Here is a 25,707-nt window from a genome sequence, read left to right as displayed (position 1 = left end):
CCTGGAGCTTTCCTTCCATGGGAGGTTTGCAGCTTCATGCAGACTGCAGAGTTGGAGCTGATCACAAAGTCACCGAGGTTGGAGAAGACCTCCAAGACCCCCAAGTTCAGCCCCAGCCCTCCCAGCCCATGTGCACTGACTGTGTCTGCAAGTGCCACATCTCCGTGGCTCTTGAATGTGCATCTTCCAAGGAATGGTTCATCTGAGTGACAAAAGACTTCATTCTGTGTCTCAAATGCTGGCACCGATTAAACACTCCCAGCTCTTTCATATCTTTTTTGTTAAGGGTCATCAGTTCCTTGCGTCTGGTCCTAATGAACAAATCCTTTTGTTCTTTTTAACACAACTTCATCTGTACAGAGATAATTTGGCCTTTTTGTACAAGAATTTCATATTTATTGTTTGATTTACAGTCTGTCAATTGCTCGCAGGATTTGTTTTTCATTTCCTTGTCCTCTTTCACTATGAATACTTCTGTTCACAAACCCAGTACTGCTCTCATAAACCCTTGGTGTACATTTGGTCAGAGCTGTGACAGAGCGCCTCACCAGAGCATGGGAACTTCTGTCTGTGATGCATTATCACAAATAATCTCTTCTGAAGTATTCAAATAATGTTTATGCTTCTCCATTCCGTGTTTCGAGTGCTCCAGTATAGACTGTGAAAGGCTGATGTGATCTCCTGCAACCCCAGCACCAACTCCAATAGTATGTTAAGCAGCTTAGCTGTGCTACCCCTACCATGGCAGAAACCCACCTCTCTGTTGTTAACTCATGCATGTTAGTCATTCGTAATATTCTCCAGCACTAAACAAAAAAATGATAATACTTAGGCAGTTTTCTTTCTGCTTTGGTTCATTGGTACGACATGCCATGGTGGTACCTTTCCTACAGGAAAGCTGGGGAGGGGCTTTTTGTGAGGGCATGAAGGGAAATGGTTTTAAACTGGAAGAGGGTAGATCTGGGTTCGATATTTTTACTGAGAGGGTGGTGAGACACTGGAACAGGCTGCCCAGAGAGTTGTGGATGCCCCCTCCCTGGAAGCATTCCAGGCTGGATGGGGCTGTGAGCAAGCTGGTCTAGAGAGAGGTGTGCCTGCATATAGCAGTGGATTGGAACTAGGTGATCTTAAAATTCCCTTCCAACCCAAATCATTCAGTGATTCTATGATCACAGTGTCATAAATAGCAGAATACCAAACAGAGCTGAAAATTTGTCCCATATCCTAATCTTGTATTGCAATCTTCTGTTGGCAGGAAGGCAAGTCTGCTTTCGGTGGGTTGCATTTCTGCTGTTTGTGCTATGTAAAACAACATTAATAGTATCTAAGGAGAGAATAAAACAGCCGTTCTTACAGATTAGGCAATCAAGTAAGTTACTGTTACCCTCTCTTTAGATTTGAGTGGGTGTAGAATGCATTTTTGTTGCATTTGTCTTTGGGAATGTAGGACTAATGACGAGTAGGACTCCTGGAGTATAGGTTGTCTGACATGAACGGGAGTAAAATCTTTGTGGCACGTCACAACATTCTCCTTGCATGTACAGAGATAGTCTGGGAGGCTGACTACCATGTGCTGAAGCTTAATTAGCTTGTTCTTCATTGTTTTTTATAAAAAATGATTTCATGCTGGCTTCCCCATAGAGTCATGTTGTAGCATAACTCCCTTTTGAAACTCTAGCGATTAAGTCTTCAAACTTAGCAGATGTTGTGTGGTGCATTTTTAACATTCTGCTTCAGAAACAATATGACCTAGATAGTTAATCAGGCTTAGCAAAATTGGCTTTTTTTATTGCTGCAGATTAATCTAGTTTCTCTGAGCTAATGCATATGGTATGTAAGTCTTCAAGACCGTACTTTTTCTCAATGATGTTGGAGATTTATAACCTTCATAAAATCTGGCATGCACTGAGAGAAAGATTATGAATTACAGTCATTTAACCATTAGTACTGGGAATTTGTCTTTTGAATCTTGTATATGTTGTTTCAGACTGTATCGTATTTACAGAGGGTTGAGTGAATTCTGTGTTTCTTTTATACCCTGCCCAATTTGCTTCATTTCTGTGTTGTTGAAAAGATATCAGCTTGGTGCTGTTAATTTTTTTTGTCTGAAACAAAAAACAAATTTGTTTTACAATTTCAGTTGACTTCAGTAGGGAAAATACTCACTTTCTGGTTTAAATAAATGAGGATGGCAGTGGCTCTGCATGAGTTGCTCGGTGCTCTTGTCTTCTTCAAGCCTGTCCTTAAAGTTTTGGTTGAAAAACTGCTGTAAGCAGCAATTCCACCACTTGTTTAGCTGTCAATTTTGCTGAGTGTTGAGTCTGTGGCTTTGTTCTTCTGTGCACCTCTTGGAGTGCATGGAGCTCAGGTTAAAGATTTGGAGTGATGTGATCAGCTAAGCCAGAAAACTTGGAAGTATCAGTGGCAGCTTTCTCTTCTGGTGGCGTCAGATGGCTGCTGTGCAGCCCCTGTGTCCTGCTTCAACTTCATCATTCTTTGTTAGGATTTAGCACTATTGACATTTAACTGATGAGTGATAGAAACTGCATCAAGTTGACGTAGTTGGGCTTCCTTCATGTTCTGCACGCGACAGGTCATGGTGACACTTTGGCCACAGCATGGGACAATTCAGGGAGACTCAGTTTTCTTCAGAAAAAACGTGAAAGAATGCAAGTGTGGGAAATGTTCATCAAATTTGTAATTGTAGGAGCTGCAGCCCCCTCACGGCCCTACATCCCCTCTTGGCCCTACGGCCCTCTAATGGTGACCTACAGCAAATTCTCTCTAGGAAATAGTTTGTGTTCTCTGAGAGAGTGTTGGAGTTGACTGTGATTGAACTTGATTTGACGTTTTTTCATTATTTCAGTGTTTACCCAGCAGTACCCAAGTTTCCTCCCATCTCATTTTATATCTTGTCTCTGGGCAAGGTTGAGCAATGCCAGGGTCAGGCAAGGAAACGTTCCTGCAGCTGCCAGAAAGCTGAGTAGAAAACAGTTCCTAAGCTATAGGTAGCTTACAGGTCTCGTGGATGTCAGATTCTGTGTCAGAGATCTTCAGTGTATTTTGTTAAAAAATGTGCACTCCTTGTGGTTACCAAAACAGCCTTTCCTGAGCTGGTTTTGGTGTTGCATTCTGTATTCTCTGTTTCAATTCCCCACACGCTGTCCTTGGTGGAACTTTTTGTGCTTCCCTGGAAGAAGATAATCCAGAAACCCCCAAATAAACACATCAGAAGTGAAGCCCTGGAGACCCCTCAGTGCCACTTTCTGACTTCCATTACCCTCTCATCAAAGCACCCATGGAAGATTCCATCAGCACAGATGAGGACTTGGGCTGAAGCTTTGCCTCGGTCCCATCCTGAAGATGTCATCCTATGCCATTGAGTTCCCATTGCTGTCATCCTCCCTTCCAACCAGTTTGCTGGGGACTCACTGATGACCTGATGGTTGAGATGGGTGTTTACCTGATCGTGGTTCCTGTCTCTGTAGCCTACAAAGAACTGCTGCTAACCTGGATTTCGGTTTGGATTAGAAAATTTGGGGGGTTTCTTTTCATTGTCAGTTAGCAGTGGCTGTTAAATACAAAGAATGTTCATGGTTTAAGGCTTAATAGGGCATGTGAGATTTCTTCTTTAATAAGTTTAAATGTATAGAGAATGTAGCTACAGTAATATTTATATATTAGAAGAGTTCTATTATTTTTAGAGCCTCAAGAAATGGGAACCAAATCTTGTTATTTGAAAACGCATACATGCATATATATATATATAAAAAAAATATCATTCTAATTTTGGATAATTCAACCCAGTTTTCCCAAACATATTTAACCAGACATCACTTTATAGCTATTAGAACTTGACACTCTGTAATGTTTTGTTATCAATATTCAAAGTGCGGGTCAAACAGTTCTTACTTTTTATTAGAAGAGATACAGAGTTCTTTTGGAGTGGTATTTCAGTGCACTAGGAGCTAAAGTTTGGTCCTTGGGGTGAAGAAAGTACATAAATAATATGTGCACGTTACTGTCTGTCAAATACGATGTTCTTAACTTTCTTTAATGTCTCTTTTTCAGATCTGTTGGAACTGTAATGTAGCTAAAGGAAGGATGTAATGCTAGAAATGCTTAGTCTTTAATGTGATGTGTCTTGTGGCTGTAACACAGTGCAGCAGACAGGTGTGCAGGGTTGCACTACTCATGGCATCAGTTGAAGTCGTACCTATCAGTAATCAGTAGGGGCAGGATCCACAGCCTCACTGTGTGCTGTCCCAGCAGAGTGTGAGAGCTCTGGGCTTGTTTGGTCTGGAGAAGGGAGAGCTCCAGGGAGACCTCATGGAGCCTTCCAGTACTTGAAGGGAGCATTCCAGGCCAGGCTGGATGGGGCCACGGGCAGCCTGAGCTGGAAGCTGGCCACCGGGTCATGGAAGGGGTTTGGAACAGGTGATCTTTAAGGTCCCCTCCAGCCCAAGCCATTCTATGCTTGTATGACATTATCGGGCATTCCTCCTCCCATCACATACTGTTCCCATTCATTTTGCCAATTAAACCCAAATGTGATTATTTCACTCGCGGATCAAATTTCATTCTTATGAGAGGGAAGCTGTTGGCTATGGAGGGTAAGTGATATTAGGGGATGCTCTCAGATTCTTGACAAAAGTCTAACGGGATGGAATGGATGGAATGAGATTTTTACAGCTTGAAATAGTGCACAATTTTTCTAGTAACGGGTGGTAAAATGCAAAACAACTAAACATAAGTAATAGACACATGATGGTTTAAATCTTCAAAGCAGCAACATTCCCAAAGATGATCTTTAATCTGGTTTTGGAAAAAATCCTGCGGCCTCTGTTGGCAGCTGGGGGGGAGCTCTGTTTTATTATGGTGTTCTAATACATTCCCTGTCCTATCCAGTGATTGGATACTGCACTGCTCGCAGCATGCTGATAGCACTTACAACTGTGGTCAGAGAGAGGTGTGATGCCTAAAGAAATTGCGTAACAGCAGCTGGTTTTCTACTGAAAGTTAGTAAGAGGTACTAACTTTGTTTGCAGAAGGCAAACAATGTGCCCCAAATCTTTGTGTTCCTTGACTTTCTCAGCACAGGTAGGTGATTATTTAATTCTAGTGGTGAATGCTATTTAAACCAAACCAACTGGGGGTGTTGGTCCTGGTAAAGTGTTAGGCTTAGGAGCCTGCTGATGGCAATCAAGGCTCAGCTGGTCTTGCACTCATTATTTGGGGATGGGAAGTTTATTGGTTGAGTTTTAACCTATAAAACTGAAATGAGGGTTTTCATTTGCAAAGGAGGCTGTAGACGAGGTGAAGTGCTGATTTCTTCATCCTGAAATCAGTGGAAGAGATGAGTCCAAGAGCATTCCATGCAGGAGATTCTTGGGCTGCCCTGGGGTCGGCGCTCAACCGGGGGGAGCATCCTCACGCTCACGGAGAGCTGGCTGATCTGTCTCCCAGTGTGACAGGATGCTCCATTGCTTTCTTAGGCACCTTCCGTTGACTCTTGGCACAAAACACAGAAAACATGAATTAGCTTTCTTAAAGAACAATGCCTCTCTTTCTGTTTTCTCCCCCCACCCTTGTCTTTCAGTTATACCTGCCGCCACTTGCGGAGATATGTCTATGTCTTGGACAAACTGTATTTCCCCCACTCGCACTGCTCCACGCTGCAGCATTGCTTCTCGACCCTCAGTGACAATGGAGAGGAACTCTTGTCTTTAACTTGTTCTCACATTCTCAGATCCTATGCTGCCAGGTTATTAACCTCTGCTCTGCACTTACTGCATGCTGCATGCTCTGTGCCTGCTCTGTGCATGTTCTGAGTGACGGGTGACGTGGGATGGGGAAGGGGTTCTTTGTGTCTTTATGGCATCTTTGGTATGTGTCCTAAAAATGTGGTGGAAATGGACGTTCAATCTGATTCAGATTAAGTTCTGATTCAGCTTTTCTCGTTCGGAATATCTGTCATCAAAGACTGAGCACAAATTCTGGAATTAACATGTGGATTTTGGAAGTTTTAAACCCTTTTTACGTTAAGAGAGAGAATAGGGCTGTGGTGTTAGAATTGTGAGCTGTGGTTCACAAAGCTTCCATGCAGTAGTGTCCTTTGTTTGGATGTAGTGCAGCAGCAGAACCTGTCTTAAATGTGTCCAGTACTTCCCTGATTGCCCTACTTGCCCATTGTTTCAGTACCACTGTATATAAATTGTTTATCAAGATTGAGAATGATGAAATTTCATATCATGGCACTTAATGACAAATTAAGACAGGTCTGCTTTTTGATGTTATCAGTTGTGCCTACACCACGTGAGAAGAACAGCTAGAGTCCATCAGTCTGCACTGATTATATAAAAGTTCATGATGCAGAATTGTGGATGCTCCATGAAACTGTAAATTATAGGGGGAATTAAATGAATTCCAGGCACAGTGCCCAAATACTTCCTTTAAGATGTTTATTCCAAGTAAAAATTAAATTTCACTATTTCACTGCTGATGCTGTGGATAATTATTTTAACCAAAATGCTAAAAGTTTTAGGAAAACAAGGAAAAAGTAGCATGGCAGCATTGGAGAGAGGATGGAAAGCACTCAGCCTGGAAATGCATCTTCCCAGCTAACCAGCGTACAATAGCAGAAAACCACACAGTGAACATAAGTAAAACCAGCTTGATTGTCTGGGGAAGGAAACATTGCATGCGAGCTGAAATAGCTCTTCTGGTTCAAAAGGAATGTTACAGTGGTACATAATGATGGAGAGTTACATGGGGGGCTCTCCACAGGAGATTGAAAACCCAGGGGCCTTCTCTGGCTTAATTTGGAGCAGTGCAGTATGAAAGCAAGCTAAATCCATCAGATTTCAAAGACAAGGAGGGCAGTCCACACCAAAATCTTTGTATGGTGGCTTTATGGGTGAAGGCAGCGCTGATAACCCTGTAACTGTTTTCATATAAGAAGCTTATGAGGTTCTTAGAGCAAAAAGTGCATCTGGGTACACCCCATACTGAAATCGATGGGGAGAGTTTACCAGTATGAAACTTTGCTGCATCCAGCAAAACACTGCAGCACTGTTTTGCCCTGTGTGCATCTCCTGCTAGTACTTCATGTATTCCATCTCTCCTCTAAAGGCTGATAATAACTGATTGTGGTGATTTACAGGTTGCAGCCCTCCCTTTGCATGCATCTTGCAGCACTCCAGGTAAAAACCATAAAACTGTCCTGATCAGTGCTGCTGGTTTCTAAGCCACCATAGATCTGTGTGTGATGCTGGGACCTGTCAGATCTATGGACACTGCTCGTCCCATGCTCACTGAACAGCTGACGTTGGTTAAAGGTGGGGTGGAGGGGAAGGACAGCAGATGTCTGTTTATCTACCTGCAGCAGCAGCAGTTGTAGCCTGGGTTGGAATTGAGTGCCTCTGTTACTTCTGGTGGCTTTTCTAAATGATGAAACAGAGGAGACACGACACGGACACTGGGGTTGTAATCTGCCATTGCTCCTCACCTGTATTCTGTTGTAGTCACTTTGCCTCATGATGTGAAATGTGCTCTTCCACTCACACCTTTGGTGGTTTCCTTTTGACTGACACCTTCAGCGTGTGACGTTTTAATGCTCATGTCTGTGCTCCGTGTCTTTTTTATTTCTGAGAAGGAAATTAGTTTGGTGCATGGGTTGGCAGCAGGCAGTGCAAGCAGTGATGTGTTTTCGAATGCTGTGCAAATGAAGGACAGTTTTATGTTCATCACTAGCTTGACGCTGGGTGTGTGAAAGCAGGAAATTCGGTTTGCTGAGCCTTGTAAATTGAGGAGATGCTCACGAAGCAGGAGGGCAAAAGGAGAAGCTGTACGACTTCATTGGAATTAGGTCTTTTCTCCAAAGAAAGGCAAAGAAATGTGATGTCAAATTTGCACAGTTTACCCACTGTGCATGTCTTTTATCACTTAATACCAGGCTTGCTCAAGCAGCACAGCATAGCCAATAAGACTGTACTGCCCTTTCAGCAGTTTGGGCATGCAGTCTGCAGCACAGATGAGCTCTGCAACCGTATCCCACCCGTGCCACCAGAGTCAATGGAATTATGCAATTACATTACTGTAAGAGCGTGCAGTCTCTGCAGATCACAGCCTTGCAGATTCACTTTGAAAACACTGCAGAGGACCAGGAATGTTTCTATAGCTGGAATGCTGTGATGAAGTTCTACCTAAAGCCAGCTGGTCCTCCTTATCTGGGATCTCTTATCTTGCATCTCTGCTTTTCCCAGTGTTGGGACAAACAGAAGTGTCCAAGTATTGTCCACAAAGCAGCTCAGGTGACTCATTTTCTTCAGGGTCAGCCTCTGAGGGGAAGGTGGGGAGAAAGATGTGTTTATTATTGGACCTCCTTCCTACCCTGGGATTTTAACTCATGAGACCAGATTGAGATTGAAAGAAGTTCCAGTTCTGCAGGAAAACGATGCTGTAAGTGAACCAGGCTGGGCTGCTCACGGATTTCAGAATCACTGTGCTATCATGCAGCACAATTATTGCTTAGTTATAGGTAGACCATGGCGCAGGTGACAATTTAATTAACTGACATAAGAAGTAAATAAAGGTGATGGTGAGCAAAAATTGATAAAGCATAAAGATTGTGAAGCTGTGTTAATATTTGCTTGAGGATGCGGGCTTGCTTGATGATACTGCTGTGCTGAGATGTCTGTAGAGCAGCCTGTAGGTTCTTATGGAATCTTCTCCGAGCTTCACTGAAGATGTTTTGTGTGGGCTCAGTTCCTGCTCTGGGCTCACAGGTCAGGAGATGAGGCTTTGGCTTTGGCCACTGCAGCGGGGTATGAATAAATCAGTTCATTTCATTGTGTTCCTTTGGAACAAAACTCCAACAAAAATAGAAGTTCCTGCAGAGCTCTGTTACTACAATTTAATGTTATTGCTTTTTGATTGTAATTTTTCATCTGGCTGCTGGTAATTTTCTTGAAGAGTTTTTTAATTATGAGAGGATCACTTTGCACTCAACATCGAGTGACTTGGCAGAAGGAAATTGTTTATAAATAATTCTATAATGAATTACTTGTCTTTGTACTGCACAGCATATTGATCAAGAAACCGTTGAGGCAGAAGATCAATGCTGTTGGCATGTGGTGGTGAGAAATCACCTGGGTCTCAAAATAGAGTTCAGATGGATGCTCCTCACTGGTTGCCTGTCTACTGGAAACCCGCACGCACTGGTTCATTAACTCCTGCTCTATTGAAAATCATGTTGTGAGCATTTTTTTTAGGAAAGCAGCAGTCAGTGAAGGGGAAAAATTGCTGATGCCAGAAAGTACCCAACCAGGCTTAATGCCAGCAAGGAGTTTTTTCATGGAGCGAGCAGAATTTCATCATGTAGGTCATGCTTCTGGGAGAAACGGTCCAAAAAGTATCGACTTGACTTGAGGTTGACTTGGGCAGTTTCATGAGTTTACTCTGAAATGTTTCAGGATGTTAAGGGTAAAGAAATTTGCAAGTAAGGGGCCCTTCTGTTCAGAATGCAGAAGTATACTGTGTTCTAGTAGCTGGAAATTGAAGCAAAACCAACACAGACTAAAACCAATTCAGACTGGTTTGCACTTTTTGCGTGGTGGATGAATCATCAGAATAGTTGAACCAGAGTTCTGGACTTCCCAAGGCTGGAATTTTTAAATGAAATTGGATGCCTTCCTAAAAGATACGTCCAAGTCCATCCACAGCCATTGGGCTTGAAGGAGGAAGTGTAGCAGAGGGAATTCCTATGGTTTGTGTCAGACAGCAGATCAGAGTGGCAGCTTTTGGTGTGAAAATCCGAGTTGCAGGCAGATTCCCATGCAGGGCTTTAGTTGGCTGGGCTGTCCTGCAGTTTTCTGTAGAAGATGGCATGTTGAGCTAGTGTAAATAGAATTACCATTTGCATGCACAAAGTAATGAAGAGGGAATGAAGAGCTGTGTTCTTTCTGTATGATAGTTGAGATTTTTCTCACCCTGGTAAAAAATGTATCGCAGACACGATCTAAATGCATCCTGCTACATTAACATGAACCTAAAGCACATCTTGATCGAAGGGAATTAGTTTTAATTGGACGCTTATGAGCCCACATTCCCATGAGATGGAATTGGAACAGAATTACTTTCACACGTTTCATTGCAGCAGTGTGTTCAGAATGTGGGGGGGCTCATACATCATTTCTGGCAATTAATCAGTGCTGGGGAGGGCATCGTATTCTTTTATCAGTATGTAAATAAGGCATTGTTTGGAGGCTAAAAAGAGAAATGTTCTTACAGCTTGCCTGAAGAGTTCAGGAGAATGCTAATAAAATGAATGTCAGATTGAATATAGCTTAATAGGTTACAGTTAAAATCAGAATTTATGCTCATGTAAGCCAATCTTCGGCTTAGACTAAAAAAAATTTGCTTAAGTCAGATACTTTATAGTATATGCTGACTGTCTCAGGATGCAGAACAGCTCTCCAATAGCTTCCACAAAACACTGTCACTGCAGCACGCAGGACAGTGTGTATTTTCTCTCTTTTGTCCACCTGGTGATGCACTTTTTGTATATTTTGCTGTCCCAGACAGTGTTGGATGAACTTTGGCTGGAGAAGGCAGCTCAGTAAAATGGGTAATTATTGCCTAAATATAGAGAATTATTCACTTGGAAAATAACAAACACATGGTACTGATTCAAACCATCTTCCAATTTGTCGAATTAAAGCATGGATTCTCACCAATGCTACATTTTGGCTAATCCAGAAGTCCTCTTCATCACCTCTCATAGCAAATCAGCAGGCTGGAGCTGTGATCCCAGGGCTGAATTCAGATTCAACTAGTGGAAAATGCTAGCTGCTGCTAGAATATAGATAGGTAGTTGGGATTCAGATGTTCCAAGCAGAATGCCTGAAGTGAAGCAACGGAATATATACTTTTTTTTTTCTTTTGAGTGTTGTGGGCTACTGCCTTCTTCCACTGAAACTGGGAGCCAAATGTTTAATAGATGTACGTGGATGCCTAGAAGAGAGGTTCGGTTGCCTACCTGGAACTGCATAGTGCCTTAAGAACTCAAGTACTTAAAGAGCTTCATCAATTTGAGCAGTAGATGGTCCATGAGTACCCCAGAAGAATGGCAGTGCAAAGAAGTTTCCAGAAATTCCACTGAAGAGAGATGCAGGTGGCTAAAGGGTTCAGATTGTGCGGTGGCAGTGTCAAGTTATGGACAATGGCTCTGCAGAAATTGGCAAAAAGAGATTTCTGATATTAGTGGAGGAGATAAGACCTTTGGTACGACATTTGTCAGTAAGCCCAGACAGGTCCAAGTAGCTGCCTAAGATTTGGAAGCTGGCATCTGCATTCATTCACGCTGATCTCAGCCACTTGAAACATTCCACTTCTGCAGAGTTGGTGGCACCGTTAGGACAGTGCTTTCACTCCTGTTGTTTCAAGTTTCTGATGAGAACATCAAAGGAAAGAACCATCTTCTTGCATTTTGGTGTCACCACTGATAACCATGACAAAGAAGCAGAGAAGTGCAGAAAAAGGGGAAAATTCAGTTCTGATTGCAATCCCCCAAAAGTTTGTTTTCAGACGTGTAATGAGAGCTTGGATCCTCTCCTGCATAGCAGGACGTAGGCCTGAGAGCTGAAGGGTTTTAGTTCTTCTCTGTGCACTGAAATTGTGAGAAAACGTGGAAGGGAATGCTTCCTCTGCATTAGCCACAAACCAGAAAAAGCGGTAGGAGAGGGAAACAAGAACCTCAGCTGGCTTCCAAAGATGAGTAATGCTGCAGCCCCAGTGCAACCTCCAGGACAGCGATCAGCATTTGGCTTTGCTTCTCAATGCTGGAAAGGTTTCCTGGGGCATCAGCAGAGCTGAAAACAAGTTCAAGACACGCTCACTAGTGGAAGAAGGTTTTCAAGTTCCCATGTCGTGTTCCTGCCTCACGTGCTTTGTTACTTTCTACATGCTTCTAGGAGCGTAATGTACAGTATTGCATCACACTGCATGTGAGTTTTTATTAATTATCAGTACTTGCTACTGTAGGATTTTACCCTAAAATAAATCTCCTCTATTTCCCGAGGGGATTTGTAGCGTAGTGGTTCTGCAGAATTTGCTATGTTGATTTCTTTGTGTCCAGTAGGTGCATTTGAACAGTCAGTTCTATTTGCAAATGGCTCTACAGAAGAGAAGAGTTTAGGCTGCAGATGAGCCCACGTAACCAAACGGTCTGTGAAAAGTGATCTTTGCACACTGTCTGTGGCCACCTGGATGAAGCTGAATTCAGAGTTACAGAATACAATCAGAGAATCATTTTAGGGTCATGGCTTAATGAGCATGGTGGGAATGGGTTGGGGTTGGACTTGACAGTCTTGGATATCTTTTCCAGCCTTCATGATTCTGTGATTCTATGAGAGACCATGCTGGTGTCGGGTTGACAGTTGGACTTGGTGATATCAGAGGTTTATTCCAACCTTAATGATTCTGGGGAGGGCTTTTTTTCAGAAGTTGGGAGCATTTATTAAGGGATAGAGGCAGACAGGGAGTAAGTGTATGAATCTGAGTGGGAGGTAAAGTGCAAAGCACAGCCTCTTTTCTTTGTGGGAATGAGGTTAATTTCCACACAGACTAGAGACAATGTAAATATAATTACTGTGCAACTTGAGGGATTGGGACTTAGAAAAACAAAACAAACACCAAATCTTGTTGGTTTTCAAGATGGAAAAATATTGCACAACTGCAAGTATGCTGAAATGAATCATGAAATCAAATCCGTGTCGGTCTTCCCACCAGTTGTGAGGCTGGCGTGTGTTTGTGTATGGCAATGAAATAACCTATTCTGAAGTGAGAAATTCAGCAGTGAATAGGATCTGGGATGACAGTCGATGTGGGAAATAAACTTCTTCCTACTGAAAAGGCATTGAACAATAAATTGGAAACACTACCTAAAGTAAGATCTGCTTTGTCTTGCGTAAGGGCTCTTCATGCCATGCAGTCAATGAGATTCAGAAACATTGCATTTGTAACACCTTTTTAACTCAAGAAGGAAAATAATTTTAAAAAGCAACACCATATAAAGTAAATTACAGTGAGGAAATGTGGATTACCTTTTAGTTCTGTCAGGGTTGGATCATGAAGCGTGGGTAAAATTTGCTTTTGCTGAAAACAGAGGGAGTTTTTGAAAGGAGAAGGGATGCTCGAAGGCTGAGCTCCATCAGTAGCCCTGCCAAGGCTTTCGTCCTTGCTGTGGTGGTTCTCATTCCACATGTGTGTCGTTTCTGGAAGGGCAGTACCAGTGGTGGAGGAAAAGCTGTGCAAATTCAGGGCTCCAAACATCATTCTTTCCTTAAAGGATTGCAGATAATCTGTTCTGCCATCCTCCTGCTACAGCCAGGAGTTCAGAGCACTTCACATGGTGTGCAGTGCATACTCAGAAGAGTTCTGTAGATGCAGAAGGTAAATGGAGAGGGTTGGCTTTGCTGTTCATAAAGAAATCGCATGGAAAATCATAGAACCACAGAGTCACCAAGGTTGGAAAGACTTCCAAGATCTCCAACCCCAACCCACCCTGCCATGCAGATCATTAACTGTAGATTTTCTGCAGCAAACTGAACTCTTACAAAAGGCTTTGGTACTTCTTTTGTTAGTATGGGTTAAAAAACAAACCAACAAAAAATACCGAAACAAGCAAACAAAACCAAACTTGCAGTTGCCTTCTGGGATGAAAAGACCTCATTTTTATTCCCTATGTATTTTGGCCTGAATTTTCCTTTGGAAAAAAACTTATTTATGGCTGGCACATTGCACATCTAGATATATGAATGGACAGAAAGTCAACAGAGGTGTTTGTTGTGGACATTGCAGTAAGGATATGGGCGTTTTTTACTTGCAGCATTTCTTTCTAAAGTACATTGTTATGCTTTTACAGGAGATGCTGACTAGTAAAAACTAAATTTAATCTTGGTCTCAGTGTTGAGAAGTATTTATCATACTGCAGTATTTGATGCTATTGTGACTTTTCCCCCCCTTTTTCCCCTTTTTTTCCAAGTAGTAATATGTTTGTGTGCCTCTGGAAACTGCAGCATTTCTCTTTGGAAGTGTGTATATCTGCATGTCAATATGGCTTGAACAAAAGTCATACTCCCAACAAATATGACTCCTGGAAAACATTGTGTGCATCTGTCTGAGTTTGTGTACGTTATCGTTGTACCAATTCAGGACTTCTAGAAAATAATGGAGGTTCTCTGCTAAAGTAGACTGTAAGACATCGTCAAGTCAACATATTGTTTTACAATCTTTAGTACATAGCCAAAAAAAGAAGAAAAAAAAAAAGCCGTGGTCGCCTCTGAAATTCCACTTGAGGCTGAGGAAATAATAGATTAAGGTTGTCTGACATTTGAATTCTGCAGTTTGTTTCAAAGCAAAAGCTTGATCCTTAATTAAGTAATCGTGCATTGTTTTTTGTTCTCGCCAAAGCTTTGTTCAGTGAATGCACTCCCATTCACTGCTTTTTTTTGTCACTCTATTCCTGCATGGCCTCAGGGCACACAAAGAACGCCCCATCTAGGCTCTTTTTGGAAGACAAAAAAATATTCATTTTCTTAATTATAGATTTTCTTAGATCCCATGGAAATCAGTATCCCAGTGCTTCACAAATACTCAAACAAATACAACGTATGTATGCATTTGGAGATGAAAAACAGACCTTATTATAAAGAATTGTGGAAATCTTTCTGATTTTCTGCCCTTTTGGGTTTTTAAGAAATATAGAAAAGGTCCCATTGTTATGTGAAAGACCATCTTTGCTTCCGGGACAGTTTGGAAGCGATTCTTGGTGGTCAGACCTATCCGTGGTTTGGGTCTTCTGAATTTTCTTGTTGTCTCGTTATTCAGGATCTTTGTTTTTTGGGTGGGAGTTGCTCTTTGACTTTCTCTGGCAGTTTCCCCCAGTGCTCACCCACACTGCTCTGCTGCCCTAATTGAAGTCAAATGTCTCTTTGCAGCAGCTATGGAGCACTCCCTATTTTGAATGCAAGCGGATGGAAAAGAGGAACTGTGAACCCTGTTGTCCATTCAGTTTTCTTATGAAATATTAACAGGGCAAACTAAGGAAGGAAAGGAAAATACACTGATGCCTTAAAACCCAAATTCAGGGACATTGAGCTATGAATGAACCTTATAATCAGCCTGTAGATTGATGCCTGGTTATTGAGTTTATACTTCAGTTCGTTTTGGAGTTAGTGAGATGCCATTATTTCCAGGTAGTGCTCCTCATCCTCTCCCATTTCCATCATTTATGTAGAAGTATAGAGATGCTGTTTGGAATGCCAGATGGAATGAGATGATCCATACCCGTATTTAGGGGAAGGATTTACTGCTTTGGTCATGGAAGCATTCATTGGATAATGGCCATGAGCTGCCCAGCAATTCATGCCTTCAGCTGAAAAATACGTTTCACATTCTCTGCAGATGGGACTCTAGGGTTGCTTTAGTAAATATTTACTTTTGTCTCATCAGATTGAATTCCTTGCTTCCATGTTTTTTCCAGTCTCTTTGTCTTTCAGATTCCATTTTAACAGGAAATCCTGTTTGTTAATGCAAAGCCTCCATTAATTGTTCTGTGTAGCTTCTGGCTTTGCTTGTGTGCTTTTGCCATAAGTGCGTGGTGACTTTCTGCTTTTATTAATTAGAACATTTCTTCCTCTCCCTGGGAGGCAGAATTTGAAACGTCTTTGTAGCACATCACTTAGAGCTCTCTGCTCACAGTGAAAGACAAGGTATACTCTAAAATTAATGGGAAATTTTTGTATTGAACAAAGGATATCCTGAAACATTTTATTTGTTATGATGGTGTTTAGGACTGTACAATTAGAAGACTGTAATGCTTGCTGTTTGATAGGGAAGATGGGGTGGAAATAGTTTGTTTACCCTGATTGCATTAAGATCATTTGTGATGCTTTGGGATTTCACAGAATCATACCAAAGAATGGAAGGGACCTTAAAGGTTATCCAGCCCCATCCCTGCTGTGGTCTGATTGCCTCCCGCCAGCTCAGGCTGCCCAGGACCCCATCCATGGCCTCAGGCCCCTCCAGGGATGGGGCACCACTCTTCTGTTGTGTCACCTGCACCATTGACTTTGGCACCGTCTGCAAACTGTTGAGGGTGCAATCAATCCCATCATCTACGTCACTGATGAAGATATTGAAGGGCATCCATCCTCATTCAAACCCCTGTGGGACGCCTCTCATCACGGCACCCACTTGGGTATAGAGCCATTGATTACAGCCCTCTGGCTGTGATGAGCCAACCAATTCCTTATTCATCAAATAGTCCAGCCTTCAAACACATCTCTCTGCAATTTAGAGATAGGGATGTGGTGTGGGACCGTGTCAAAGGCCTTGCTGAAGTTCGGGTAGATGACATCTACATCTGTCCAGCGAAGCCTCCACTGCATCATAGAAGGCCACCGGATTGGTGAGGAAGGTATAAAATAAAGTATGCAATTACTTTCTGCCTAGCAATTTGATGTCTTAATTAGTCAGCCCTTCTTACCTGGGAGCCTCTCCATGGATAAAGCTTGGATTCTCCAGGGCTCTCCTCTGTCACTGTTTGTGTCATTACTGTTTGCATAATTCAAATGCAGAGTGCCTCAAGGTCTCTTCGGAAGACATGGGCGTTTGGGGACGCGGTGGTTTCTCTCCACTCTGCTTCATTTTAAATGGATTTGTCCCGTGTCCTGGTTCTTTAAGTGGTCACAGATCACTGCCCCATTGTCCACAAACATCTGCCAAAGTGCCAGTGGTGCACTTGCCTGGACACAGTCCTCCCATTTAGCACTAATTTATTGCATTTGGTATGAGACGCTGGGATACCTTTGTTTTGCTGTGACCTTCTGTGTCAGGTCCTTTGCTCAGACGTTGTAGTCATTACACAAGTACAGTCTTTATGTCACGACACTCTTTTTGCTACAATACATTAAACATTAGGTCAAGCCAAAGAGGTGATCCTAAAATGTAGGAGTTAGGGAGTGGATTTAACTTTTAGACTTCAGGTCTCAAACCTAAGGCATTCTTAGGGCTTGCTCTGTACAGGGCTTGTCTTCTAATACAATTGTGGTATCCTTGCAGGCATTGTAAAATCCTATTGTTTAAGGACTATTTACGTAATGTGAGGTTTCAGTGTTTATGGCTTATATTTAATTCTTTAAAATTGAGAACAATAATACATTTGGCAGATGTATAAGGGTGGAACAGCTCAGGGTATTGATGAAATGTCTGAGAACATTCATCATCAATTTTTGTGATCTGTGGGACTGTTTTTCCTCTCCAGATAGTGTTTGGTGTTTGTGTGCTTTCCAATTATTTACAGTCTGAACTGGGACACTGAGAAGATGCAGAACCTGTGAAATCTCAAGTTTCAAATAAAGACTTTGAGTGTTGCTTTAGTTCCCTGGTAATGCTGCACTTGGAACGTATAGAATGCACCTTTGTCAAGCGTGTCTTTCAAACCTTCCCTTGTTCGGGTTTATGCAGATATCTAATGTTTTCTGAGCAGTGGGAGCTCTGATCTGTTGTAATCCTGAGCCACCAAATGGGTCATCTCTGCCACAGATCCGTATGCCAAGCACATGTCACTGGTTTGAAATTTTTCCCAAAAGGGTTTTGTAGGACTTTACACTCATAAAGGTTGGAAAAAACCTCCCAAATCCCCAGCTCTCCCCCACCGTGCCCACTGGCCACGTCCCCACGTGCCACATCTCCATGGCCCTTGAACATCTCCAGTGATGGGGATTCCACCACCTCTCTGAGCACCTGCTGGTGCCTGACCCGATTTTTCATCAGATCAGATTCTTTCCATCTCTTCTAATGCAGCAATGTGTAGGGCATTACCTAAATGCATGTGTTCTCTGATCCAAAAGAGACCACTTGGCTCATACTGTCTGACCTCCATCGTACCACAGACCAAAGGAACTTCGTGCAATTAATTCCTCCTCCTGGTCTGTAATTCCTCTGGTGCTGGCTTAATCGTTAGACTTGATGATCTCAGTGAACTTTTCCAACCTCAATGATTCTGTGATTGAAAGACAAGAAATAAAAATTAAAAAACAAAAAACAAACCAAAACAAAACCCCAATGTTCTTTTCCCTTTACCTGAAGTTCCTACAATGAATTTACAAAGTTCAGCCTTAGTATTTCTTTATCATTGATGTGTACCAATGATATCATCTCTATCTCACTGTATTTCAGCAACACTGGCAAACCTTCAGTGGCTGCTGGCAGGTAGAGGGGCCAAGAATGTAACCCAACTGGGAAAACTTATTTAAAGATGGAAACTTGGGGATTTTTCAGAGTATTCAGGTGTCTGATTTCCCCTTTGTTTAAAACATGCCGTATTGCTTTTTGTCAATCTGGTTTCTTAATGAAAAATCCCATGTGGAACAAAGTCATGAAAGTGACAAGTAGAAACCTGCTTCAATAACGGCATTGTCTCGCTGCGTTTTATTTCTGGTCTCGTTGCTGAATGAGCTTGGCAAGGCCGGTTTAGAATGAATCTCATGACTGCTGTTCCATTATTATGCACTGGCATGTAGTTGTGTTGGGGCACAGAATCACAGACTAACCTTGGGTGCAGAGGACCTCAGAGATCCCCTGTTTCCATCACCCCGCTGTGGGAGCTGCACATCTCCCCTCTTTTAGTTTAAAGCCATTCATCCTTGTCCTGTACTATCAAACCAAGTAAAGAAGTGGCTCTCCCTCCTGTTTAAAACTATAATTAGTGGGAGGCCACAAGGAGATCTACAGCACATTTTGCTTTACTCCTGTATTTTGGAGTTAACAGGACCGTCTGCTTAATTGTCTGGCTTTATGAGCTGTTCTGTCACTGTTTTGCTGCAAATAACTTGCTTGCCATTTCTGAATGCATATGACCTTTTGTTCTTTGTGTAATGGAAGCGATTAAGGGACATATGCCCTTTTTTTTGGCATTGTTCTTTAGAGATCTGTTGTTTTCAACTGCTAACCCAGTAATAATAGTCTGTTTATGTTGTTCTTTATATGCATTAAAATATCATGATATTTAAACTTAGTCATCGTTTTTGTCTTTGTTTTTTTCCCTCCTTGAGCCAATTTCTGGCAAATACTGTCTTCAGATTTACCTTGAACCTTAAAGTTTAATTCCCTTATCTTTTATTAACTGTTTTAAAAGCTTCATTTTATACATTCATGCAATTTTTTTTATATACGTGAGAAACAGAGTTTGTAAGCCACTTCAATCTGCTGTAAATTAGATTTGCTGCAGAAATTGCAGATGCTTAGGATTTTTTATTGATTGTTGGCTTGTGGCTTTGCTGGACCAAGAGGAAAGCTGTTCAGTGAGTTCCCATTATTTGCATTTTTTGAATCCACAGGCTGCTTGGAACTGACTTTTTGAAAGTGTTAAGTTCATATATTACTGGTTTGAATTTTATTATGTGTGCAAATAGCACATAATCAAATCACTTGCATTTAAGCAGCCGTTACTATTAAGTCTGTAATCACTTAGTGGGTGAGGTTCGGCCTTGTATTAAATTAACTAGAAATGTTTCATCTTTATAGAAGGAGTTCAGAAATCAGTGATTTCATAATTCCCAAGATCAGAAGAACGAGACGTTCAAGAACCATGGGGATGTGGCACTTGGGGACACGGTCAGTGGGCATGGTGGGGTGAGTCAGGGTTGGGGACCTCGTAAGCCGTTCCCAACCTGAATGATTCTGTGACTCTGTGTTGAGGTTTTCCTTCAGCTCAAAGTCATCCTTGTTGGCTCAGCTTCCCCACAATGTGATTTGCTGATCTGGGATCTATACCAGCTTTGGAGACGTTCTTAATGCCCACCTGTGCATGAATTGCCACTGGTTTCCCTCTTACCCAATAATGGGGAGGAGAACAACTTTGATCTTACGTAAAGCATTTTTTCCATTTTTTAATTCCATTTTTCATGCCTGAATAATCAAAAATAACCCCTAAGCCTTCCATACGCTGAGGATGTGACCGTCACAAACCAAGTGCCTTTAGAAGGCAATGTTTGCCCATGATCAAAGACCTCCATGAGTTAAACTTTGTGAAATGACTTCTGGTGGCTCTAAGTAATGCTGTGCTGATACTTGAAAAACATGTTGGGGTGACTCCTCCAAGGAACTGCTCTCTCCAAAGGATGAGCCATTGGTGAGGAAGAAGACTGGCTATTTTAACCCCAATATTGGCATTCTGGGCGACGTTCCCACAAAGAAGTGCTTCAGCACAGCTGCAAAGTCAATGAGCTGTGGCAAGAAAGCAAAACTTGGCAAGGGGAAGCCCCAGAGCAAAGACAATGTATAGCAGAGCTCACCCCCTCACTGCTCAGACATAGAGCCCAGCCACTCAGGGTTTACTGACATTGCACTTAATTAAAAAAAAAAAAAAAAAGAAGCAAAAATAAGATATAAAGAACTGTTCTTTGTTTCTTTCTCCTTTCCCATTTTTCTTCATTCTGCCAGAGAAGATGAATTTGCTCTTTGTTGTTCCAGTTCAATGCAGACTACTGATGTGTGTGCATTCTTCTCGTCAGATTGACTGAATATTCAAAATCTGATGCCAGTGTTTTGTTTTATATCTACATTGCACGCAAAGCCAAAACGCTTTATTCGTTTTGGTGAAAAATGCTGCTTGCTGGACATCCTATTTCATACCATTCTGTCATCGTCTTTTTTGAGGAATAAACTTCTGGAGCAGACAGACCCCAGGTTTAACCTTGCTGCATCCCCAGTGAGCATCACCAGGTTGGCTTTAACTGATTGTTCCATCTCCACAGCACTAGATGGTGCTGATGGTAGCATCTCTGAAATCTGAGCCTACCTAAAAGCAGCACTGCTGTGCAGCGGAGGGACCGGTCTGCAAATCCAGATTTTGATTAGAGCAAGCATTTCAGTCTGTGAATGCAATAGTTGGGTGCAGGAGGGTAGAAGATGGAAATCCTGTTATTGAGTTACTTCTGCATTGCTTCTTCCCTGTTTCATTTGTAGCTGGTGATTTTGGCTAATAGTTGTGAATTAGTGGAGGGCTGACTTTTGTCCCAGGTATTCCAACACAACCATTCTAGGATTCTGTGATTCCAGGAATCCATCATTCTAGATTTCCATCATTTGATTTATTCCTCTGGTGAGGGCTTTCTTAGACAGCATGAAGGAAAAACTACGATTCCAGCGTTCATGAGGTCAAGTACATCACGTTATCCTAACAACACCAAATGTTTCTCAGCCCTTACACAGTTGTTCTGTAATGTCACGGGGCATTCCTTCCCTATCAGTCCAGCTGAGCTTATCACCATCCCAGCAGGGTTTACCACCAACGTCACTGGTCCTGGTGTCAGCTGTTCCTGGCCCTAGGAGACGTTGGCTGAACTTGGGGATGGTGTGACACCCCAAAGGGCTCCTATGGGGGTTAGTGAGATGTCTTAAGTGCTGCAGGCTATTATTCTGCTCTAAGAAGTGTCTGACTGAAAAGGCGTCAAGAAATGGTGGAATTTATTGAGTTGCCTCTCAAGGTAGAAGATCTGGGCTTCAGAAGCAAGGTATTTCCTCTGAGAAGTGCTGGAAAAGCTTTCTCCTCTAACTCTTGGCTGGAAGGAGGGAGAACAAGCACTGAGATCTGCTATCAGTATCTCCTGCCTAAAGCTGCAAGGGTTTTGACATCAGTGTTATATTTGAAGTTGAAAACAGAGGGCTTCCTCAAATCCTTACCATCATTTCTTTAGGCAGAAAAGCTTTCTGAGAGCACTGAAGTTGTCCTCCTGTTCAAAGAGGCAGTGGCTGTCAAGAGTATAACAGTGGGGCAGTAATTAGCCACTTTATTTATCATACTGACTTGAATCCTTTCTAACTGAATCTGGTGAGCACAGAGTCTGCTGCTGATGCCGTGTCCCAAGAATAATGTCACCAACCCCCATGGAGCAATGCACTTTTGGGCATGAGTGAATGTCGTTGGTGGTTGCTTTTATTTTCATCAGAACAGTTTTTAAATCCTCAGAGAACACATGGAGTCCTCCTAGGAGAGCCTGATGAGGTCCTGAATGCTCACCTTTGATTCTGAGTATTCAGTTCTGTCTTGTGGTGTCTCACAGTGAAAGTCCATCTCAACGACGTGGGAATGCTTATGAAGTCAAACAAGTAGAATTTGGAAAAAGGCCATTGCTATGAGTGTTGTTTTTTTCAAGATGCATGAAATAACATTTATTTCTCAGTGTGCGTATGGACCTCTGATTTGCCACAGGTTATTTATAAAGCTATGTAATGCTTTATTCCTGGACTTAAGCCGAGATGAATTTGAAAACAGTATGTATTAGTAAACATATGATGGTCTTTATATAATTTATTTTATAGAATAGCTCCAATTCGAGTTCCACTGCTGCTTAACTCAGATGTGTCTATATAGACAATACATGTAACTATTATACACTGTGTTTAAAAACTCTCCACATTCACGTTAGAGCGCGTAGTAAACCACCTCTTCTGATTGCTTTGTCTATTTCAGACCACTATTGTGACTTTATTTCAATGTTTCTTTTTTTCTTTCTCCTCCAGTTTATTTTCTCTGCTGTCTAAAAAGCACAACAAAGTGCTGGAACAAGCCACGCAGTCCTTGAGAGGTTCCCTGGATTCCAATGAGTCTCCACTTCCTGACTATGTAAGTATCGAGCTTCACTGTTGCAGTAGATGCTCCAAAATATGAGAGGTACAACCATAAGTCTGCAAAGATTTATCAAAACGTGTGACAGCTCAGTAACCACTAACTCCAACGCACAAGAACCTGCATAAGTGATGTAATGTCTGAAAAAAAAAAGACACAAATGGCAAAACAAAACCGCAGCTCCTGAGAGCTGGGAGACACCCTGTCAGTGTGGAGGTTTCAAGCCGTTTATATTGAAGGGTATTAAAATCATACGGTTAGAAACATTTTTAAGAACAAGGCTTTGGCATCTACAGTGTGTTAAAATGCCTGAAAATGGTTGGAAATTCCCGGTGAGCCCCTGATGGGTACTGCATCCATGGGCCACATCAGTATGGTCTGGGCGCTGTATGCATACAGCACTCCTTTCAGTTTGCTAAGCCACTGCCACGAATAGGCAACAGTTCTGTGATTTAATTGCATGGGCTTTTGGAAAATCTCTACCTTCAGTGGAACGAGGGTTCTTCCAAGGATCCCAATAATATTTTTTTGTACTACCCAAGTGTCTTTGGTTTCTACTCCTTTGAAGTTTCTCTGTAATACTGTCTAAAAGAGTTGTCCTGTTCTATCGGTTGCTCCCAATTTTTGAGGTTGAAAATGCAACAGCTCTTTTATTTCGGATGTTGACTTGTATTCCAGGACATGGCTCTCTGATACATGACATATCATAGCGCTCTAACACGTGAGTACCAACAAAGGTAATTTGATGTAATCAAATTACAGCAGTAACTAGAGTTCTCAAAACTCCAGTTTGATAACATGAGTTTAACTACCCAGGTTTCTTAACCTCTGTCTTCTAGTTGCTGTTGCCGACACTACCATGAAAACTGGAAGCATTCTGTAATTCAGGGAGCAGATCAGTGTATTCTGTCTGCCTGATGATGCCTTAATTCACACGGAGCTCCTTGCAGCCCTGCTGATTGCAGGGCTGTGGTTCCTGTCCCATGAGCTGACCCTCCGTTTATCAGCAGCTTTGGTCTCAGCAGGACCCTCTCTCTGCTCTGTGTTTGGGGCAGGGGATGCCGCTGCTGTTTGTCCTGTAAGGTGACCCACTCTGCTTAAAGCTCCTCCATCTGCAACAGCATGAACATGGGAATGCCCTTACCCAGTGCGTGTGGGTAACTTGAGGAGGATTTGATGATGTAGGGCCACAGCTGTGAGGAGTCACATATTTGGGATGCGTTCAGTGTTCCTGATTGCCTGGATTGATAAGGCTCTGGGGCTGCATTGCTCAGAGGTGATTAACCTCCATTTCCTGCCAGCTTCTAGCTCAAGCAATTACACTGCTGCGCATTCTGACTCCTCCTTTGGTCTCGTGGCACTTCACTGATCTGCCCTGAAAAGTTGTGGGCTTCCCGGCAAAGGGAGGCTGTGCTGGTAGAGGCGATGGCTTTAACAGCTGCACATCCAAGCTCACTTCATTCTGTGCAGTGTCACACAAGAGTCTGCAGTCACCAAGCTCAGAGACACCGTGAGCTTTTGGTCAACCAAGACCTGTCCAGATACCTTGAGAATAGGGCAGACGCCTTTAACACTGACTTCATAGACTCATAGAATCATTAAGGTTGGAAAAGACCACTAAGATCATCAAGTCCAACCATCAGCCCATCCCCTCACTGGTGGATACAGCTGAAAACTTCCCTTTGTGAAGCACTGCTGAGGAAGAACTCCCCTTCTCCTTTTTATGATGTAGGGCAGGAGGCAGGGGAGGAGAAGGGCAGCAGCTGGAAAGGTTGCTTTAGGGGATAATAAAATCACAGAAGTTTATTGCCTGTATTTTGGGAGAAAAATGCATGCTCCCATGCATGCCTTTTTTCCAAATTGCTCACATGGCAACTTAGTGTAAGGCACTGTCAGTTGTCTAAATAACATTGGCAGCAAGATGTCATTTGCTGAAGGACATTCTGCTTCTGAAAGCCTGTGTTCATGTTGTTTGTAAGAACAGTTGTTTGTTTGCATTTATATTACTGCAAGAATGCTGTAAGGAACATGAGGAGCGAAGGAGCTGGACACTGAGATAACATCATGGACTGGAGTCCTGGATTCTATGTTGGCTGAAGGATTTTCTCTTTTTCTATCTCTGTTTGAGCACTGTCCAAGCATAGAGCAAAAGAAATCCTAATTTCTCAGTTTGAACAGAAGTGACGTTTCTGCCATAGTTAGCTATTCAATGTAAATGCAAGATTTTTGACCTAATACCTGTTGATCTGTGATAGTTGTAAAAATGTGGGATCCCCCATCGCCATATTTCTTGGGGTTGTCTTGTGTATGCTGTGGGAGAGGAGACCTCTTGGCCCTGCAGCTCCTCATGGCACTGCAGCTCTTCATAGCCCTCTGGCATACAGCAAAGCTGTGGGTATTTTTGCTGTGAACCCCAATAAGGAACTGACCCAGCTGATTGTTCTTGCTGAGGTTTCCTGGGCTTTAGTAAGAAAAGACAAATTATTTCATTGTAAGGCTAGATCAAGTTCATGGTCTGTGAGGCAGAAAGCCCCTATGAGCTGTGTGCAGTGCAATTCATGTGCAGGAAGAAGTCAGAGGAAGGACGAGAGCTTTATTTTCGTAGAAACAATTACAGCTGTGGAATACATTTCTGTCAAGTTTCCCCTGTCCTTAAGTATCTCCACTAGTCTCCAATAAAAAGAAATAAGAAGAATCCACTCCATTTTGTTTATGGCTTTTTTAGGTTCAATGAAAGCACAGTCCACAAAATTTAAGTTTAACTTAACAAGGAAAGTGGGAGAATGTTGCTTCTTTTCATATAAAGAAAAGTTACGTAGGTATGTGTATCAGTGGTTTCTCCCGATTTCAGTTTTTAAGGCATGAGTGTAAAGAAAAGAAAGAAAAAAAAAGAGGAAAAGCCAGTGGTGGGAACAATTTCAGTTTCAAATAGCTTGACGTGCATCATCCCTTGGGGCTTTGGTGTGTATTGGGCACCATAGTTTTAATTAGGTTTCTGCACTTGTTTCAGC

At 42.3% G+C, this 25,707-nt stretch overlaps 1 protein-coding gene across 3 annotated transcripts in view; it reads left to right on the top strand.

The window, feature by feature from the left end:
• The window catches only part of DYM (dymeclin), a 149,315-nt gene that overhangs the window by 85,027 nt on the left and 38,581 nt on the right, over positions 1–25,707 (top strand). For all 3 annotated transcript variants that reach the window (XM_042862320.1, XM_042862322.1, XM_042862321.1), the window contains one exon: positions 22,591–22,693. In XM_042862320.1, coding sequence (XP_042718254.1) covers positions 22,591–22,693 — 103 coding nt within the window. The remainder of the gene's footprint in view (positions 1–22,590; positions 22,694–25,707) is intronic.

The sequence above is a fragment of the Lagopus leucura genome, unplaced genomic scaffold (genome assembly GCF_019238085.1).
Source record: "Lagopus leucura isolate 7727_CA_CO unplaced genomic scaffold, USGS_WTPT01 Super-Scaffold_650, whole genome shotgun sequence".
NCBI lineage: Eukaryota > Metazoa > Chordata > Aves > Galliformes > Phasianidae > Lagopus > Lagopus leucura.
The sequence above is the reverse complement of the archived record's forward strand: the minus strand, read 5'-3'. Positions and strand labels throughout refer to the sequence as shown.